This window comes from Schistocerca cancellata, chromosome 9, assembly GCF_023864275.1.
Source record: "Schistocerca cancellata isolate TAMUIC-IGC-003103 chromosome 9, iqSchCanc2.1, whole genome shotgun sequence".
Taxonomy (NCBI): Eukaryota; Metazoa; Arthropoda; class Insecta; order Orthoptera; family Acrididae; genus Schistocerca; species Schistocerca cancellata.
The window spans coordinates 314,690,257-314,710,818 of NC_064634.1; the positions used below are offsets into that span (position 1 = coordinate 314,690,257).

General features: G+C 39.6%; 1 protein-coding gene across 4 annotated transcripts in view; it reads right to left on the reverse strand.

The window, feature by feature from the left end:
• Positions 1-20,562, reverse strand: part of LOC126100804 (serine/threonine-protein kinase Tao) — a 201,891-nt gene that overhangs the window by 101,925 nt on the left and 79,404 nt on the right. For all 4 annotated transcript variants that reach the window (XM_049911437.1, XM_049911436.1, XM_049911435.1 and 1 more), the window contains one exon: positions 5,288-5,450. In XM_049911437.1, the coding sequence (XP_049767394.1) occupies positions 5,288-5,450 (163 nt within the window). The remainder of the gene's footprint in view (positions 1-5,287; positions 5,451-20,562) is intronic.

Consider the following 20,562-nt stretch of genomic DNA (forward strand, 5'->3'; position numbering starts at 1 on the left):
AGCATGCCTGCGTAGCGCTACATATATTCGACGGCAGAAGTTAGTTGTGGCAGCATGTACCAACATTTTTCATAACTTCCGCTTGCTTTGCACTCGATTCTAAGCCGCAGGCGGTTTTTTGGATTACGAAAACTGGAAAAAAAGTGCGGCTTAGATTCGAGTAAATACGGTATGTGCGGGCCCTACATGCCAAACCAGGGATGGGAATTACCCGTTACCCAGTCTCCTGTTACGTGGCAAACGCATGGATGGCCATCAGACACACACACGGAGAAGAAAAGATAAGAAGGAAAGGAGGAGAAGGAAAGGAGGAAAGAAAGAAAGAAAGAAAGAAAGAATGACTTCAAACACCGCAGCGGAGGAAAGAGAGAGCAGAACAAGGAAAGAGAGGAAAAAGCAGCGCAGGGAACGGGCAGCACAGGGAAAGAGCGATACAGGAACAGTATAGGGAAAGAGCAGTACCAGAGAGAAGAGTCCTACAAGTAAACCAACACAAATGAGCTTCAAGAGCCCATGGAGGCACGAGACATCTCCCAAAGAGAGGGGAAAAGGACAGAAGAAGAGGAGACAAGCACTACTGAAAGAGAAGCGGTGCTGCGAGGGCTGGGGATCCATGGTTGCCAAGCACGTACTCACAAAAGTGCGATGAGCCTCTGGGGGCGTCGCATTTACAGAAAAATCAATATAAAATATTAATAAAATAGAAAGAAACATTCCACATGGGAAAAATATATAAAAAACAAAGATTCCATGTCTTACCAAACGGAAAAGTGCTGGTAGACAGCTGTGTACATATGTACATAACTATTAACCATGAAATTGACCTGTTTAGTTACAGACAGGCACAACGAAAAGACTGTTACACATGTAGCTATTGGCCAAAGCCTTCCTCAGGAAAGAAAACCTACACACATTCATGCAAGCAAGTGCACTTCACACACATCTGGCTGCCACCATAAGCAGCTCTGAACATGTGTAACAGTCTTTTCATTGCGCCTGTCTGCAACTCATTGGGTTGTCTTTACAGTGAACACCAATCTATCCTATTCCTTATGTTGTCGTCATTATTCCAATCTGGAGTTTCTATTGTTTAATATGTGCATAGTGCAACTCTAATAGGGTATGTAAAACTATCATGTACAGAAATTTCTGGTCGAGAATAACGAATTATTTAGGAATAAAGGAGATGGCTCACCTAGTGGCAAAAGTGCTGTATCATCGACAAATACATGCACTAAAGGTGCAGAGCTTCACTTTGCTAGCTTTAGGAGTGGAATTCCTTTCTTAAGCTGTAGGAGAACACACACACACACACACACACACACACACACACACACACACACAGGCACCCGCGCGCCCTCACACACCACGCTGTATTTAGTGGAGTTGGGAGGGGGGTAGTGAGTTACGTTAGATTTAGGCCAGAGAGGTTACGGGACACTGATGTGCTGTAAGGATAGTTGCCATCTGCACAGCTCAGATAAGCTGATGGTAGTGGGGAGGGTTCAGACGACACAGACTGCAAAGCCGCTACTGAAACCTCGTATGTTGTGCTCTATTGCATGTAGTGCCCTGGGTGGTCCACCTTCTTTTAAGCAACAGTCTGATGGTCGCTGTTCATTCTGGCTGACAGCTGGTTGGTTGTCATACCAATGTAAAACACTGTGCAGTGGTTATATCAGAACTGGTATATAGCACTGCTGGTTTCACAGGTGGCCCAGCCTCTAATGAGGTAGGATAAGCCTGTGAAGGGACTGGAATAGGAGGTGCAGGGTGGATTGATAAGGCAGGTCTTGTATCTGGATCTTCCACAAGGGTATGATCCCTGTGGCAGGGGACTGGAGGTGGGAGCGGCATAGGGATGGACTAGCATGTTGTGGAGGTTGGGTAGGTGGTGCAACATCACTTTAGGAGGGGAGGATGTCCCTCACTTTAGGCCATGATGATAGATAATCAAAGTCCTGATGAAGGATGTGGTTCAGTTGTTCCAGTCCAGCCGGATGGTACTGGGTGACAAGGGGGGACATTTCTTTGTGGGTGGTTCTTGGGTTGGATGTGAGGATCAGGTGTATGTGAGGATATGGCACAAGGGATCTGTTTGTGTACTAGATCTTGGGGGTATTGCATGTCTGCGAAGACCTTTGCATGGCCTTCAGCATACGGGCGAGGGAGTTATCAGTGCAGATGCATCTGCCAAGGGTGGCCAAGCTGTACGGGAGAGATTTTTTGGTGTGGAAGGGGTGGCAGCTGTCGAAGTGCAGATACTGTTGGTGATTGGTTGGTCTGATGTGGACTGAGGTGTGGATGGAGCCATCTGAGAGGAGGAGATCGACATCTAGGAAGGTGGCACGATGGGTTGAGGAAGACCAGGTGAAGTGGATGGGAGAGAAGGTGTTGAGATTGTGGAGGAATGAGGATAAGGTGTCCTGGCCTTGGGTCCAGATTATAAAGATGTCATCAATAAACCTGAACCAGACCAGGGGTTTGGAGAGGCTAGGAATGTTTCCTCTAGGTGGCCCGTGAAGAGGTTGGCATAGGAGGGTGCATTGTGGGTGCCCATGGCTGTGCCACAAATTTGTTTGTATCCTTCCCTTCAAGGGTGAAGCAGTTAAGGGTTAGGATGTAGTCGGTTAGGAACGAGGAATGAAGTGGTGGATGTAGAATCTGCAGGGCATTGGGAGAGGTAGTATTCAAGCATGGCAAGGCCATGGGCATGCTGGTTGCAGGTGTACAAGGAGGTTGCATCTACGGTGATGAGTAGGGACCCAGGAGGTAAGAGTGTGGAAATGATGGAGAGCCAGTGCAGGAAGTGATTGGTATCTTTAATGTGGGAGGCTATGTTTTCTACAATTGGTTGTTGGTGTTGGTCAACATGGGTCAAGTTTCTTTTGGTGAGGGCAATGTAACCAGCTTAGGTTTGTGTGTTTTGGGGAGCATGTAGAAGGTGGGTATGCAGGCTGTTGCTGGGATGTGCAGGCAATGGATTCAGGGGAGAGGTTCTGCGAAGAGCCTAAGGATTTCATCAGGGATTGGAGGTTATGTTGGAGAGATGGGATCTCTTTGGCAGAGCTTATAAGTGGAGGTGTCAGACAGCTGGCAGATGCCCTCTGCCAGGTAGTCACTACGATTCATCCCAACAGCGGTGGAACCTTTATCTGCCAGGAGGATGATTAGGTCACAATCTGCTGAAAGGTGGTTGTTCTTAGGGAGGGACTTGGGGAAGGACAGTGAGATCAGGTTGGAAGTTAGCAATTTCTGGAAGGTGACTAGGCGATGGTTACGCGGCAGTGTGGGAGGGTCATGGTTGGATGGTGGTATAACTGGGACAGGCAGCGTTTGACGTTAAGATTGGACTGGTTTCAGTTGGAGTGTTTGGTGGCAAAGAAGTGCTTCTACGGTAAAGAGTGGGAGAATGAGAGTAGGTCTTTCACAAGCCCAGCCTGTTTAACTCTGGGAGTAGGGCTGAATATGAAGCCTTTAGACGGGACTGAAACTTTTGTGGAGCTGAGGATTCTGGCAGAGAGGTTAACAACAGTCTTTTGGGATTGTTTTGGTTCTGGATTTCAGGGAATGCTGGTAGGGGTTCTTAAAGGATGTGGAAGGTTGAGAAAGTCAGCTAGGCACGGTCTGGCTGCTATGAGGGGTTGACGAGGAGGAGCATTGGGAGTAGGGTTGGAGTTGGATAGTGGTGCCGCAAGGTGGGAGTAGGATTTCAGCAGGCTGGATAACTTGTGGAGTTGGTGTATGGAACGTTCTACTAGGTGCTGGAGTGTCAGGATTTCAATTTCAGTGATAAGGTGTAGGTAGTGGGAATTGCACAGTAGCAGTAATTTGCGGAGGGAGTGGAGGTGGTTTTGATGCCTGTGCTGTGGAAACGTGTTTTGTAGAACAAGGTTTGTGAGGGAAAGTGACTAATGGAATGTGAAAAGGTGAAGGTCATTGTGGAAGGAGGTGTGGGATCCAGAAATGGGATTTTTATGGTTGGTGAGTGGGGAGATGCCATTGCTTAGGCAGCATTTAAGGAACAGGATATGGACATGGTTTTGGCTACGGATAGGGAAACTTTTCTGGACTGTTGCAGATAAATAGAGCTGGGGTCCATTGTGTTGGGGAGGAGGGGGGGGGGGTTTGCACTGGGGAAGGAACTTTGTGATGAAAGTGGCGGGTAAAGGTTGCAGGAAGTGTTGAATAATGTTGTGATGGGTGTCAGGAGTGAAAGGAATTGTGCTGGTGGCAGGGGGTAGTACTATGACTGAGATATACCTGATCGCGTGAGATATAGTTACGCGCACGAAATACATTTGATTGTTTCAGATTTATAGTCACATGTAAGAGATAAAAAGGACACAGAGACAGGCAGAACAGGAGTGATGTGTGAGGGAGGGGATGATTTTGTGATACTAGAATTGTGTTATGCTGTTATTGGGAGTCGTATGGCTCATGGAGATGCATGCGCAGCTATCGTAACAGACAGGGCCCTAACCACAGGGTGTAACAAGTCGTGTGTAATAGCATATGGAATATAGAAATTCTAGGATGGAAAATAATTTCGAAATAGTTATAATCATCAAATAGAGGTGGCTCTAAGCACCACACACACAACTTTTTTCTTGACAATTCTGAGCACTACTCCCTCAGTACACTGCACAACATCTCTTCGCCCTGGAAGAAAAATTATGCCTGAAAACCCAAAATAGTGTTCTGTACTACCTAACAGACAGACGTAGACATTTAACATTAGTCTGAAGAAAGCTAGACACATACAGGATACTAAAAAGTGTACCCAGAGCTATTTGTTGAGAAATACCGTCTATTACGTTATTCCCCATGAAACTAACAGAGGGTGTCAACTGCCTACCCTCACACCCCCAACCCCATATCTCAGATTCTCTATTTACTCTTAGGTGTATAACATCTCTAAAGTAACAGAAAAAAGAGGTAACTACACATTTGTCAGCTTCCGTGCCAACAATGATCGCTATTTATAGAATTTAACAACATTTGGTTTTCTTGCTTTGAAGCAAAATTAATGCTATAAAAACATAACTGAATTGAGAAATGAAAATAATGATGTTAAGCAGTGATGATATTCACAATCTCACATACCACTGTTTTGTTACATATAAAGCAAACATTACATAAAAACTAAGGTTAAAATGAATACTGTATGGATTCTTACACAATAAGCTTCACAGAGCATCATATATGTACTGTGACGACATGAAGAAAGTCGAGATGAATATAAGTTACCTCAATTTTTTTAGAAAGAGAAAGCAACATTGCTTACCATCAGCATCTCCTAGATTACTCTCTGTTTCAAAGGCATCAATCATGAGGATTTTCTTCATTTTTCTGTAATTCAGATGATCTAGTTCACGGACTGCTGCTTTTGTTCGTTGAATAAGGTCAATAAGAATATGTGGTGACCGTTGCCTTGTAACGAACTGGTGCTGGAGGAGGCAAAAAGTGTTATGTAGTCAAGCATGAAATGATAATCTTCCAAGTAACGATTTGAAGGCAATTCAAACATTCATTTTGAAGTAAATATATGATATTTGTACACAATTTCTTAATGCAACAAGAGATTTTAAATTAATGCGCATAACAGGAACATTATGTACAGGATTCTATTGACAATTCTATGGGATGGTGGAATTAGCTGCTGCTGTTGGTGGTGGTGGGGGAGGGTGGTGGTGGATGAAGCAATTTCAGATGTCAAATAATTAACGTAACCAAGAGTTGTTTAATATACAATGAATGTCAGTAAGACTATTTATTTCCTCACTTGCCAGGGTCGTATTGTCTCAATTTTTACAGGGTTTCACTTAAGTATATACAAAAGAAAGTTAAAAATTTATGACTGTACAGCAAGGTTTCTAATTGAAAGACAACCATTATACAGTACTTTCAGTGCTATATATGGATAATTTTATAATGGTTTATATTTTTTTCAATACTCCTACTTGGCTGTATGCTAATCATGTAATCACCCTATTTTGTTATAGGTGTCCTTAGCTAGCTGACAAGGGATTTCAATTTTCCTCACACACTCCTCAATCACAAAATTCTATCTCTTTCCTGTACTTTTTTTTTCCTTCTTCAAGATTCTTTAAGACCTTTCCTCTCTTGACTTTCCCTTTCCACACTCCAAAGATTGTGGGTTACTTCTGATGATGGTCATATAATCTACCTCACTGCATGAAATTATGAGTCCTGCCTCTTTCTTATCTATGTAACTTGGTGCAGCCAAGTTCTTTCTTTTTGCTGCTTCAAAGTAACTGACAATATTTTTGTATGCCAGAGATTCTATACATATACCAGTTTATTCTCTTCCAATATGGAAGCTCCTATCTGGAACCGCATTTTTCCATTCGCTCCTTAGCTTGCGCAGCAGAGAAAGGTAGTGCCCAGCTTCCTGTCTCCTATTTTTATCGCACAGTAAACTTGAGATTTCATCTATAAACTTAACCTTTGATTTGGCATATTAAGTGTCCATTAGATGAATTTTCCTTTTGCTTCTCTATCCAGTATGAGTTCTTTCAGGAACAGAAACACTCACACTATTTTTAGTGTCTTAGGCTTTCTTACAGTCTACAAATTGTTACAAACTTCCTGTACTCCAGCATTATATACTTTTAAATGCTCTTAAGGTCAAAGATTGGTTCAACTCACAATGTACCTTCCCGGAACCCTGCTTGCTTCTCACCAGTACAGGATCGAATCTTCCTTCCATAGTTTGCAGTGCCTTGCAAAATATTTTATATAGTACTGAAAGTAGATAAATTCGTCTATAAATGTTAACACTTTTAAACAATGGAACTACAGGTAAGAACATCAACAATGTATGAAAAGCCAGATTGCTATTTACCGTAAAGATGCCATGTAAAGTTGCAAATAGGCACAATTAAAAGCCACTTACATAAAGCTTCCTGCCACAACCTTCATCAGCAAATGAGAAGCATACACCATTCATACACAGAAGTAAGCACAACTCGTACACCCATGACCGCCAACTCCAGCATCTTGGCCCAAGATGTGTTTCTCTTTTTGCTAATGAAGGTTGTGGTAAAAAATTATATATAAATGTCTTAATTGTGCCTGCCAGCAACTTAATGTGTCTTCTTTATGGTTAAGTAGCAATCTGTTCTTTCCTACCTTACTCTCAACAATTTTCTTGTTCCTCTCTTGTGAAGTGGCTATATCAGAGGCATTAACCAGTCAGTCTTCAGGGATTCACTTTCTCTCTCAAATAAAAGGGTCAGACAAAATTTCTATATTTCTCATTCTGAGGAATACTGCTACTATGCCACCTTCAACTCTTCCTTTATTATTTTTCAGTTATTGAATAATTATGTTAGCTTCACATCTGTTGGAGGGTCAAGAGTCAGATTTTGTTCATCTTCATATCTCCCATAGACAGTGTTTGTCATGTACATTCATTCACTATTCAGTAGCCTTTTAAAGGATCTGACAAGGATTTTACACTTCTCCTTGTTGTTCGCTCCCGACTGCGCTTCGTTATCCTCAGAGCATAGATCAGAAAACTCCTATTCTTTTGAATGTCTTCAAGGTCTGATGGAAACTTCCACAGATACTTTTCTGAAATCTGACATTTCCTTCAATCAGTACACTTCATATTGCTAGTTAAACAATGGAAAATCCAGGATGGAATGTAAGAATATTTTGAAAAGGATAGATGCTACTCATCATATAGCAGATATGCTGAGTTGCAGATAGGTACAACAAAAAGGCTGTCGCAAAGTGAGCTTTCGGCCAATAAGGCCTTTGTCGAACGAACACGCACGCACGCACGCACGTACGCACGCACGCACACACACACACACACACACACACACACACATGACCACAGTATCTGGCAAGTGAAGCAAGTCTGGTGATGTGGTGACAGTGAATGGCTGCATACGATTAAGACAGCGGAAAATTATTGGTACAAAATGCTTCGGAACATGATAGAAGTCATTAAATATTTAGCAATAAGAGGACTTGCATTCCGTGGTGACAATGACATTTTTGAGTTGTCAAAGAATGGCAACTATTTAGGTTCCCATTAACCCATTTTTAAAAGAAGCACAGCTCTAAAAGTCATGGTAGTTGATCATATTTGTCCTATATTATTTGTGAAGAATTCACTGGCATTACAGAAAACAAGGTGCTGAGTAAAACAGTTGGCGAAATTCATACAGCCAAGTACTTCAGACTAGTTATCGATTCAACAGCTGACACAGTACATGGAGATCAGCTAGCTGTTTTCGTAAGGTATCATTTTGAGGGATGGGTTTATGAAAGATTTTTGTGTTTTGGTCCCATACACAGATATCTGGGAAAAGGTCTTAGGACAGGTATCCTAGATCTCTTTGGAAAATACAATATTAGGACAGATGATTGTCCTTTGCAATCATAGGGCAATTTTAATACCATGAGTGGGAAAGATTCAGGTTTAGCTGAAAAGATAACGATATTGAATTCATTAGCATTTTATGTGCCCTTATTAAATTTCCTAGCCCAAAACAGTGCTTGGGAATCATCAAAATTAATTATTTTCCCCCTTCAAGTATTGCAATGATTGACTTTTTTGCAGTTTCTACTCATTGTTGCCACACTCTTTTGAAGAATAATGAGAAACTTAATACATTGTCCGACACTATATGGTCACGTTATAAGGAAGCAATGTTAGCTGTTCAATAGAATCGTCACAACATTTGTGTGTCACTTGAAGAAATTGTCAAAAACAAAGAAGAAAAGGCAAAAATAGGAATTTCTTGGGGAAAAAGCTAAAAAATTGGCGACAGCTATACTGGTTGTTTTCTGACATGATGTGTTGTATCAAATCGACAAAAACAACAAACAACTGCAAACTTAATTAGTGAGTGTCAGGGGTTGCAAGCACTGATTTGGTTTTTCAACTGAGTTAGGGAAAAATTTGATGAATACAAAAACGACTTTAGGTATCAAGCACTTAGCGATGAAAGTAAACGCAAAATAAGAAGAAGATTCCCTGATGGAGAAAAATCAGAAAAATTGAGTAGACACAAAATTTTGCGTGTATATTTAATACAATTGTTGATAAACAACAAGAAGAATTTAAAAAGCAAGAGGGGAAAGTACTGCAAAATAGTCAAGATTTTATGAAATTTAGCAACAATAAACTGAAGTAAGAAACTAAAGAGCTCTTAACGGAAATGTCAAAACTTTGTGAAATACTGAGATGATCGCAATGAAGAAAGTTTTCAGTCCACATTTTAGTGAATATACAAAATGTTTACTAAGGGAAAAGGCTCCTAACATTTCACTTGTAAAATTATATGAATTAATGTTTGAAAACGATTTTGATGAGGTTTTCCCAAATGTAATGAATGCTAACAGGATTTTCTTCTTAACACCAATCACGAATTCTGAAGCTGAAAGTGGATTCTCCATTCTCTTATCACAAACAAATTACACGCTACAATTGTAATACTTTGGGCTTTGCAGCCATCATATTCAGGAAATAAAAGTTCTAAGAAGAACAGTTGAGAAGACAGCAGTGGTAAGATGATGTAGTGTGGTGTGAAGTACCAATGACAGATGGTCTGTTCGGTATGTGAGAGAGAGTGTCTAAATTGTCTTCCTTCTCTGTGATTGGCTGCTGCATTCAGAAGTTGTGTGCCAAAACAATAATCTTCTGTTATTAAAACTACACAAAGTAAACAGTGTATTTGTATTTCAAATTAAAGCTTCTTTCTATAGCTTGCTATCATTCCATTATTTCACAAGTATGCCAGCCAGCAGAATAATAAACAACTGCTTAACGAAAAGGCAGACAAAGCACTTCGCTGATCTTCAGATCACGCCTAACTTGAATGGCGGGCGGAGTGATTTGGCTGTAAGATCATAACTGGCTCGGCAGACATGTCTGCCACGATATCAGTTAAGACTTTATTAGCAATGTATGGTTATATGGGTAAGTAGTTGAAAACAGTGATAGTAATTACACAAATAAACAGTTCATTATTTTGTTGAAGAATGGAAATTATTTGTGACTCTAAAAGTAGAATGTAACTGCGCAGTTTCTCGTGTTCTGCCAATAAAAAGCTAGTGGCATCCCATATAAACAAAGTAATTGGAAATTTAATTATTCACATACTATCAATTCCTCACTAGGAGTTTCTTACAGCTTCAAAATAATGGATTCATGATATATGTGCGGTTTTCTGCGCAGGGAACAACAACTGTAGAAGACTGCAGGCTGGTGTACATTCATTAGAACTTATGCTTTCCACTCAGGGAGGTGGAAGCAAAGAGACACGTCATGTGTATTGCAATCTTAGTACAAATAAGATCAGTGACATGTCATCTGTAGCAACACAGAGGAAGTATAAAGGAGAGAAGTTTACGAGTGAAGTGGTTCATCACATGCACACATGTACCTCCCTCTGTCCACAACTCTTTTTCTACTCGCTGTACAATGCAAGAAGAATGTATTTTCACTCTGGCCTTGTTATCAACTGAACATGAGGCAAACAGTTCTCTTAATTCCATGAGGTGACAGAATACATCGCTACGACAAAAGCTAGGGTAAGAAATTTTTGAGTACTATTTTTTTATTTAGGAACCATGAAACACGGACCTTGCTGTCGGTGCAGTGGCTTGTGTGCCTTAGCAAGACAGATAGCCATGTCATCGGAGCAACAACAGAGGAGTAGCTGTTCGAAGGCCAAACAAATTTATGGTTCCTGAAGAGAGGCAGCAGCCTTTTCAGGAGTTGTAGGGGCAACAGTGTGGATGATTGACTGATCTGACCCTGTAACACCAACCGAAACGGCCTTGCTGTGCTGGTACTGAGAATGGCTGAAAGCAAGGAGAAACTACAGCTGTAATTTTCCCCGAGGGCACGCAGCTCTACTATGTGATTAAATGACGATGGCGTCCTCTTGGGCAACGTACTGCACAGGTAAAATAGTCCCCAATTCAGATCGCCAGGCAGGGACTGCTCAGGAAGATGTCTAGTGGAATGTATTATACCTTAATGGGCAGGTAGTTAGAAAATTTAAAAAGGGAAATGGATAGGTTGAAGCTAGATATAGTGGGAATCAGTGCATCGTAATGACAGAAGGAACAGGAGTTCTGGTCACCTGAATACAGGATTATAAATACAAAGTCAAATAGGAATAATGAAGGAGCAACTTTAATAATGAATAAGAAATTAGGGACGTTGGTCAGCTACCATGAACAGCATAGTGAACACACTAGTGTAGCTAAGATAGACACAAAGACCACACCCACCACGGAAGTACAACTTTATATGCCAACTAGCTCCACAGATGGAGAGATTGAAGAAATGTATGAAGAGATAAAAGATGATATTTATATAGTTATGGGAGACAAAGAATTTAATAGTCATGGGGACTGGAATAAGATAATAGGAAAAGGAAGAGAAGGAAAAATATTTGGCAAATATGGAATGGTGTAAGGACCAAAGAGGAAGCCACCTGGTAGAATTTTGCACATTGCATAACCATCACTAATACTTGATTTAAGAATTATGAAAGACGGTTGTATACTTGGAAGAGACCTGGGGATGCCAGAAGGTTTCAGATTGACCATATAAGGTAAGACAGAGATTTAGGAACCATGTTTTGAATTGCAAGAAATTTCCAGCAGATGATGTGAACTATGACCACAATTTATTGGGTATGAACAGTAGATTAAAACTGAAGACATTGCAAAAAGGTAGGAAATTAAAGAGATAGAACCTGGATAAACTAAAAGAACTGGAGATTGTCGAATTTCAGGGGGAGCATTAGCGAATGATTGACAAGAAAAGGGGAAAGGAATAGTGTAGAAGAATAATATGTAATTTTTGAGACATGAAATAATAAAGGCAGCACAGGTTCAAATACGTAAAAAGATGAGGCCTAGGAGAATCCTAGGGTAACACAGGAAATACTGAGGTTAATTGACAAATGGAGAAAATTTAAAAGAGCAACAAATGAAGCAGGTGGAAAGGGAATACAAACATCTAAAAAGTGCTGTTGAGAGGAAGTGCAAAATGGGTAAGCAGTAATGGTTAGAAGACAAATGCAAGAGTTTAGAAGCATACATCACTAGGGGAAGGATAGGTACTGCCTACAGTAAAATTAAAGAGGCCTTCAGAGAAAAGATACGCAACTGCACAAATATCAAGAGGTCACATGGCAATAAAATTGAATATTACAGAAATGGAAGCGGACATAGATGAAAATGAGATTAGAGATGCAATACAGTGAGAAGAATTTGACATGAGCTCTGAAAGATCTAAGTCGTAACAAGACCCTAAGAGTAGACAATATTCTGTCAGAACTACTGACAGCCTTGGGAGTGGCAGCCATAAGCAAACTCTTCCATCTGGTGTACAAGATGTATGACACCTGTAAAATACCCTTAGACTTCAAGAAGAATGTAATAATTCTAATACCAAGAAAAGCAGTTGCTGGCCAAGTGCAAAAATTAACAAACTATGAGTTTAATAATTCATGGCTGCAAAATACTAACACGAAATCTTTACAGACGAATGAAAAACTGGTAGAAGCAGACCTCGGGGAAGATCAGTTTGGATTCCGTAGAAATACTGGAACACGTGAGGCGATACTGACCTTACGACGTATCTTAGAAGATAGATTAAGGAAAGACAAATCTATGTTCACAGCATTTGTAGACTTAGAGAAAGCTTTTAACAATGTTGACTGGAATACTCTCTTTGAAAGTCTGAAGATAGCAGGGGTAAAATACAGGGAGCAAACGGTTATTTACAGCTTGTACAGAAACCAGATGGCAGTTATAAAGAGTTGAGGGGCATGAAAGAGAAGCATTAGTTAAGAAGGGAATGAGACAGGATAGAGGCTTATCCCTTCTAAAGGGACACCCTCCCCTAGCATTACTTTTCTTCAACAGAAGTTATCGATACCAAAAATACTATCTATCTTTTAAACAAGTTAATATTATCTCAGCTGTTTTTCTAAAAGAATTTCATATGACTTTGTATACAATGTTGTATATTTCAGGCTAAAATATATATAAAAATAGATTATTTTCGTTGCTACAACTGATATGTAACAACTCTGTATCTAAAGTTAAAATTATTTTTCTTTTAGTAACATCTGAAATTAAGAAATACCTGGCACACTTAAAATTTCTATTATTAATTGCACAATTGGACAATATTCATAATGTTTACTTCTGGATTCATTTATAAAAATAATAATACAAATTAATAGAAAGTCATTTATTAGGAAAGTTTGTGAACACTTTGGAATATTGTTAGTACCGCAGAATGGATTAGAATTGGGCATGCTTCTGATGTGATTGGACACTGTTCTAATTTTGGCAATAACAATGTAATTTTTTTATTTTGAAGTGGAAATTATAAAGACAGTGTCATACAAAAAAAGTGACAAAAAACAGAAATTACGGAGCAGGCTTACTTCAGCTTTATCACATCATCTGGAACCTACCATGTCAAAAATTTCAGCTTCAAGAATCAGCCCCTAGATGTGAAGAACTGAGCCAAGGACACGAAAAGAAGATAAGTAAAAGAGTTTATTGTAACCTTACTCCTCTCGAAGCTGGGTTTTGGCTGTTGCAGGAGGGGAAACAGTGATTTGTGTCAATTGCAGTTTATGTACGATTGAAGAAAGATGACCGAGAGCTTCCCAACAAAGTCGTATCAACAGTGATGATGTACTACTAACAATGATGAATCGAATCTAATGAAAGAGGACTTTACAACTATAACAAGGGACATAAAAAATGAAAGATAAGTACAAACTATTTGTTAAATTAACTTGTTTGTGGACTTGTGTGATTCTTAACAAAATGAACAGAAACAAGGGTAGAAGTGAAAGCTGTAGGACCCAGCCAGGACATGTTTGAACCAAGTGAAATTGTAGTCGGCAAAGAAACAGTAAAAACTGATAGTTTGAAGTTGATTTTAGCAAAACTAGAGGAAATGAAGACAGATAACATTAGTAAGTTGGATAGGGTGCAAGTCCAAATGGACCAACTTAGTAATCATACTTTAGAGCTAAAAAATGGGCTGCCAGAGGGGTTAGAAAGTGTGAATGAAAAAGTTGATGTCTTAGAAAATAAATTTATTGTTTTGGAAAATGAGTTCATTGTCGAATCGGCAAGACTGTCTAAGAATCTTAATGACATCAGAGTTGAACTGAAGGTTGTAAAAAAAAAAGGGGGGGGGGGGGGACAAAACTTTAGCAGTTCAAATCAACTAATTTTTTATATTGAACACAATGTGCAAACTAATGTAAATGTTTTGGCTCAAAAAATTTCAGCAGTTTAGGAAAATTGCATTCACAAAAATCTGTATTTAAACAATGGTATTGCCTGGTCCAACACTCCAATCAAAAGTGTTCCATCAAACAATTTACATCCAGTGGATTTTCTACACCACTGTACAGATAGTTGTGTGTTAGGCATAAGTGAAGATAAAAAAATTAAATTTGTTGTTGAAGGCAAAGCTCTGTCCTGGGTAAATTTAAATCAGTGGGAAACATATCAAAGTTCTGAAAGAAAATTTTTTAAATAAATTTTGATTGGAAGTTGAACAGGGGAGAATTAATAGAGAATTTCTGAATGGTCCTAATTACAGGAATAGGAACGGTATTCTTAAAGAGTTTTGTAAGAATCAACTTATGAAAATAACACACCTTGACAAACTCTTTGATGAAATGACATTGACTGATGTACTTAAAAAGGAGATTCCCAGAAAGGTTGCAGTGGGATTTAATACACGGACCTGATGATTGTCTTTAACAATTTTTACGATATGTTGGGGCTGGATAGGGCAGGTCATAACAATAAGAACCACAGAAATCACAATGGGAATAACTACAGAAACAGAGATAATGGTAACATCTGTATGGATCAAAATCTTAAGAGAGACAGAAATGAACTCCAGCAGAATAGAAATAAAGGGGATAACCATGGGCAATTTAAGAGGTAACTACTCGGGAAACGGTGGTCCACGTCCATGAAGGTCCACAGTTTTGGGGCAAGGAAACACAACAAGCACAGAACCCCTAATTTACACCTGTAATTAGACAATAATAACAGTGTTAATGATGTGGCACAGGTATGTGTAATTGAACAGAAGAAATATAAGATTTCTCATTTATGTTTTGATCAAAAGTTTTGGGATGCTATGTTTAATTATGGCGATACAGATGCTAATCACAAACCAGAGTGTGCAAGTAATGAGAATTTTGATGTAGTATGTACTAATCTGTTGATGCTGATGAGGTGTATGTGAAATTTAAGCATAATGAAGTTTCAGAGTTAATTGTGAATTTGGGTCTCAACCAGAGGCTTCGTCGACTCTGTGACGGTCTTGGCTGCAGATTTCTAGACTTGTGCTATTGGGTGGGAAATTGTAGGATGCCCCTAGATAGGTCAGGGGTGCACAACACAAAGGAAATGGCTACTCAGGTAACAGAGTACTTGTAGCATGCACATTTTTTTTTTTTTTTTTTAGGCTAGGCAGATGAACACTCACCAGTCAACGTGCAGGCAGGGAAATCAGGACGCGCTCAGTGTAAAGACACTTTGGCTATCAAGATATTAGCAGTAAATTTTCAGAGTGTTCGGAATAAAGTTCCTGAATTTACTGCCCTCCAGGAAGCGCGTGGCATGCAAATTATTCTCGGGACTGAGACCTGGCTGAACCCTGAGATAGGAAGATCTGAAATATTTAGTGAGGGTTGGAACGTGTATCAGAAAGACAGACTAGACACCATAGGAAGTGGGGTCTTCATTGCAGTTGACAAGAATATTGTTTCTACTGAGGTCGAAGTACAGTGTAATTGTGAAGTTATCTGGACACGTTTAACAGGGCCAGGAGAAATAAGATCAATTGTTGGGTGTTATTACCAGCCACAAGGTTCCACCATGACAGTTCTAGAATCATTCAAAGGGAGACTACACTCTGTATCGCAGAAGTGCTCGGATCATGCTATAATAGTCGGAGGCGACTTCAACCTACCTAGTATAGACTGGGATGTCTATGGATTCCTTACAGGTGGTACAGACAAGCCGCTGTGTGAATTACTTTTGAACACTTTATCCGAAAACTGTCTTGAGCAGCTAAATCGACAGCCAACGCGTAATGGAAATATTTAAGATCTGGTAGCCACGAACAGCCCAGACCTCATCGACGGTGTCAGTGTTGAGACAGGGATTAGTGATCACGATGTTGTCATTACAACTATTGTTACGAAAGTTAAAAAGTCAGTCAAGAAGGCTAGGAGAGTATTCTTACTAGAAAGAGCAGATAAGCAGTTGTTAGCATCCCACTTAGTAAATGAATCAACTTCATTTACTTTCGGTACGATGGACGTGGAAGAATTATGAGCAAATTTTAAACACATTGTAAATCACTCATTGGACAAGTATGTGCCAAAAAAGTGGGTTACGGAAGGAAAAGACCCACCGTGGTTTAACAGCACAATTCGGAGAATGCTCAGGAAGCAAAGACAGTTGCACTCGCAGTACATGAAAGATCGGGAGAATGAGGACAGGCAAAAGTTAGTAGAGATTTGTGCTGCTGTAAAAAGAGCGATGCGCGAAGCATACAACCACTACCACTGTCATACCTTAGCAAAACATCTTGCTGAAAACTCAAGGAAATTCTGGTATTACGTAAAATCGGTAAGTGGGTCGAAGGCTTCCATCCAGTCACTCACTGATCAGTCTGGCCTGGCAACGGAAGACAGCAAAACGAAAGCTGAAATTTTAAATTTAGCATTTGAGGAATCTTTCACGCAGAAGGATCGTACAAAACATACTGCTGTTTGAGTCTCTTACAGATTCACGTATGGAGGACATAGTGATAAGACATCACTGGGGTTGTGAAGCAGCTGAATGGGTTGAAAATAAATAAATCGCCAGGTCCTGATGGGATTCCAATTTGGTTTCAGAGAGAGTACTGCATTGGCTCCTTCCTTAGCTTGCATTTATCTCGAATCTCTTGACCAACGTAAAGTCCCGAGCGACTGGAAAAAAGCACAGGTGACGCCTGTATATAAGAAGGGTAGAAGGATGGATCCTCAAAATTACAGACCAATATCCTCAACATCGGTTTGTTGCAGGATTCTCGAACATATTCTCAGTTCGAATATAACGAATTTCCTTAAGACAGAGAAGTTGCTGTCCATGCATCAGTGCGGCTTTAGAAAGCATCGCTCCTGCGAAACGAAACTCGCCCTTTTTCAAATGATATCTTGCGAACCATGGATGAAGGGTATCAGACGGATGCCATATTCCTTGACTTCTGGAAAGCATTTGACTTGGTGCCCCACTGCAGAGTCCTAACTAAGGTACGAGCATATGGGATTGGTTCCCAAAAATGCGAGTGGCTCGAAGACTTCTTAAGTAATAGAACCCAGTACGTTGTCCTCAATGGTGAGTGTTCATCGGAGGTGAGGGTATCATTTGGAGTGCCCCAGGGAAGTGTGGTATGTCCACTGTTGTTTTCTATCTACATAAATGATCTTTTGGATAGGGTGGATAGCAATGTGCGGCTGTTTGCTGATGATTCTGTGGTGTATGGGAAGATGTCGTCATTGAGTGACTGTAGGAGGATACGAGATGACTTGGACAGGATTTGTGATTGGTGTAAAGAATGGCAGCTAACTCTAAATATAGATAAATGTAAATTAATGCAGATGAATAGGAAAAATAATCACGTAATGTTTGAATACTCCATTAGTAGTGTAGCACTTGACACAGTCACGTCGATTAAATATTTGGGCGTAACATTGCTGAGTGATATGAAGTGGGACAAGCATGTAATGGCAGTTGTGGGGAAGGTGGATGGTCGTCTTCGGTTCATTGGTAGAATTTTGTGAAGATGTGGTTCATCTGTAATGGAGACCGCTTATAAAACACTAATACGACTTATTCTTGAGTACTGCTCGAGCGTTTGGGATCCCTATCAGGTTGAATTGTGGGAGGACATAGAAGCAATTCAGAGGCGGGCTGCTAGATTTGTTACTGGTAGGTTTGATCATCAAACTAGTGTTACAGAAGTGCTTCAGGAACTCGGGTGGGAGTCTCTGGAGGAAAGGAGGCGTTCCTTTCGTGAATCGCTACTGAGGAAATTTAGAGAACCAGCAGCATTTACTGCCGCCAACTTATATTTCGCGGAAAGACCACAAAGATAAGAGAGATTAGGGCTTGTACAGAGGCATATAGGCAGTCCTTTTTCCCTCATTCTGTTTGGGAGTGGAACAGGGAGAGAAGATGCTAGTTGTGGTACGAGGTACCCTGCGCCACGCACTGTATGGTGGATTGCAGAGTATGTATGTAGATGTAGACAATACAGATACGGTAAGTGATGTTTGTGATGATGTAAGAGTCATGAGATACCAGTCCAGTCAAAGCAGTTTTTCATTAATTTAATGCAGAGTAATGATCCAGAAAGGAAATGTGAGTTATCTGAAAGCCTAGACAATAAAGGTGAAAACTTTTTGAAGTTTTTGTGCGACCAGATTTATGATAACATAGATAAATGTGAATTCTGGAATGAGTTAGCAGTGGTTAGTCAAATTTTGTATCCAAATTGGTGGAATGAACTGCAAGAAAACCTAAGCAGGAAGTTTAATTTTAACAGTAATATATTTTGTATTCCTTCTGTAATAAGTGAAGTTAGTTGTGCTATGGAATCCATTGATGGTGCTCAATCTGTATCTGAAAACATGAGTAACCAAGGTAATGCTATGATACCAGTGAAGTTGATAAAATCCTGTAAAGACAATTTGATGAAATTGAAAGTGATCTTAAAGTAAAGTGTCTAATAACAGACATGATGATTCAGATTTAGGGTGTCCTTACATTAATATTGATCAGTGGGAAACGAATTTCTTTATTGATACAGGCAGCCCGATTTGTGGTGTATCTGAACAATTTACAGACAAGACTAAGTACAGCAAGAATTTTGTGGAAATGCCCGTTGCAGGTGTAAAGATAGGAGGGGCTATAGGTAAGCAAAGAAAATTTGTAAAATCTCATGTACTTTTAATGTTTAATATACAAGACAAAACCTTTGAACATGGATGCTTAGTGATCCCTAGTCTGGAAAAAAAAGAGAAATCTTGTTAGGGATTGGACAGTGAAAGGTGAGGCTTGTTTTGGTAATACTTTTGTGAAAACTAATTTCTGTATTTTTAACTGTGGGAAAAGTTGTAACTATTTGCAAAACATCGTTAACCAAGGCGAGTATCGGGTGTTTGATAATGATATAGATTTTGATGAGCCTGAGGATCAAGATTTAGAAAGCGTAGTAGATTCTAAAGAAAGGGAAGCTACAACTCTATGACATACAAAAGGAACAACTTAGGAATTTATTATTGGAGTTTAGAGATGTGATTAATGTAAAACCAGGGAAAGTGAAAGGCTATCAGTGCATGCTTTACCTTAGAGATCATCAACCTTTCTTTCTCAAGTCACTTGTAATGTAACATTTTCAAAAAGGAAAGATATAGAGAAAGAAATTCAGAAAATGGAAACATGGGCTGTAATTGAGAGAAGTAGGAATGCTTACAATAATCCTTTAGTTGTGGTAAGTAGAGAAATGGTGGAGAGAGAATTGTTTTGGAATCTAGACATCTTAATAAATTTCTGATCGGAGAGAATGACCGTCCTGAGATCATGGATGAGCTGTTACACAAATTTGAATATGTGAAATACATGAATAGTTTGAACTTTACCTCTGGATTTCACCAGATTCCACTTGAAATTAATTCTAGAAAGTATAGAGCATTTTTGTATGGAGGGAAGCGTTTTCAATACTGTGTGGTGCCATTTGGGCTAAATGTTTCTATAGCTGAATTCATAGGAGCTCTGGATTCTGTCTTGGGTAGTGAAGTGAGTTAAAAATTAATTGTGTATGTTGATGACATTCTGGTTATTGAAAAGACTTGGGAACAACATTTGGATTTGTTAAGAGATGTGTTTTCAAAATTAGAATCAGGAGGTATTACTTTGGAAACAGGCAAGTGTAAATTTGGTGTGGAAGAAGTTAAATTTTTGGGACACATTATATCTGAGAAAGGAATTGCACATGATAAAGAGAAGCTTGATGTTACAGCTAATTTTCCTACTCCTTGTGACAAAAAACAACTTAAATCATTTTTTGGGTTAAATGGATTTTACAGAAAAATTTTTAGCAGCCATGCTTTCTTTTGAAGAAGAATACTGTTTGGGATTGGAATCAGGAGTGTCAGGATGCTTTCGATAAGATTAAAGGACAGTTGTGTCAAAGTCAGATATTGTTCAGACCGGATTTCTCTCTTCCTTTTTGTATCTTGACAGACACTTGTGATGTTGGTTTAGGTGCTCATTTATTTCAGAAGATTGAAGTTGATGGTGTTATTGAAGATGGATCTCTTGCATTTGCTAGTAGAGTATTGCAGAAACATGAAAAGACACACACTGTAACCGAGAAAGGAAAAAGCTACACAGTAACTGAGAAAGAACTTTTGGCTGTACACTGGGTGTTCAACAAGTTTAAAAATT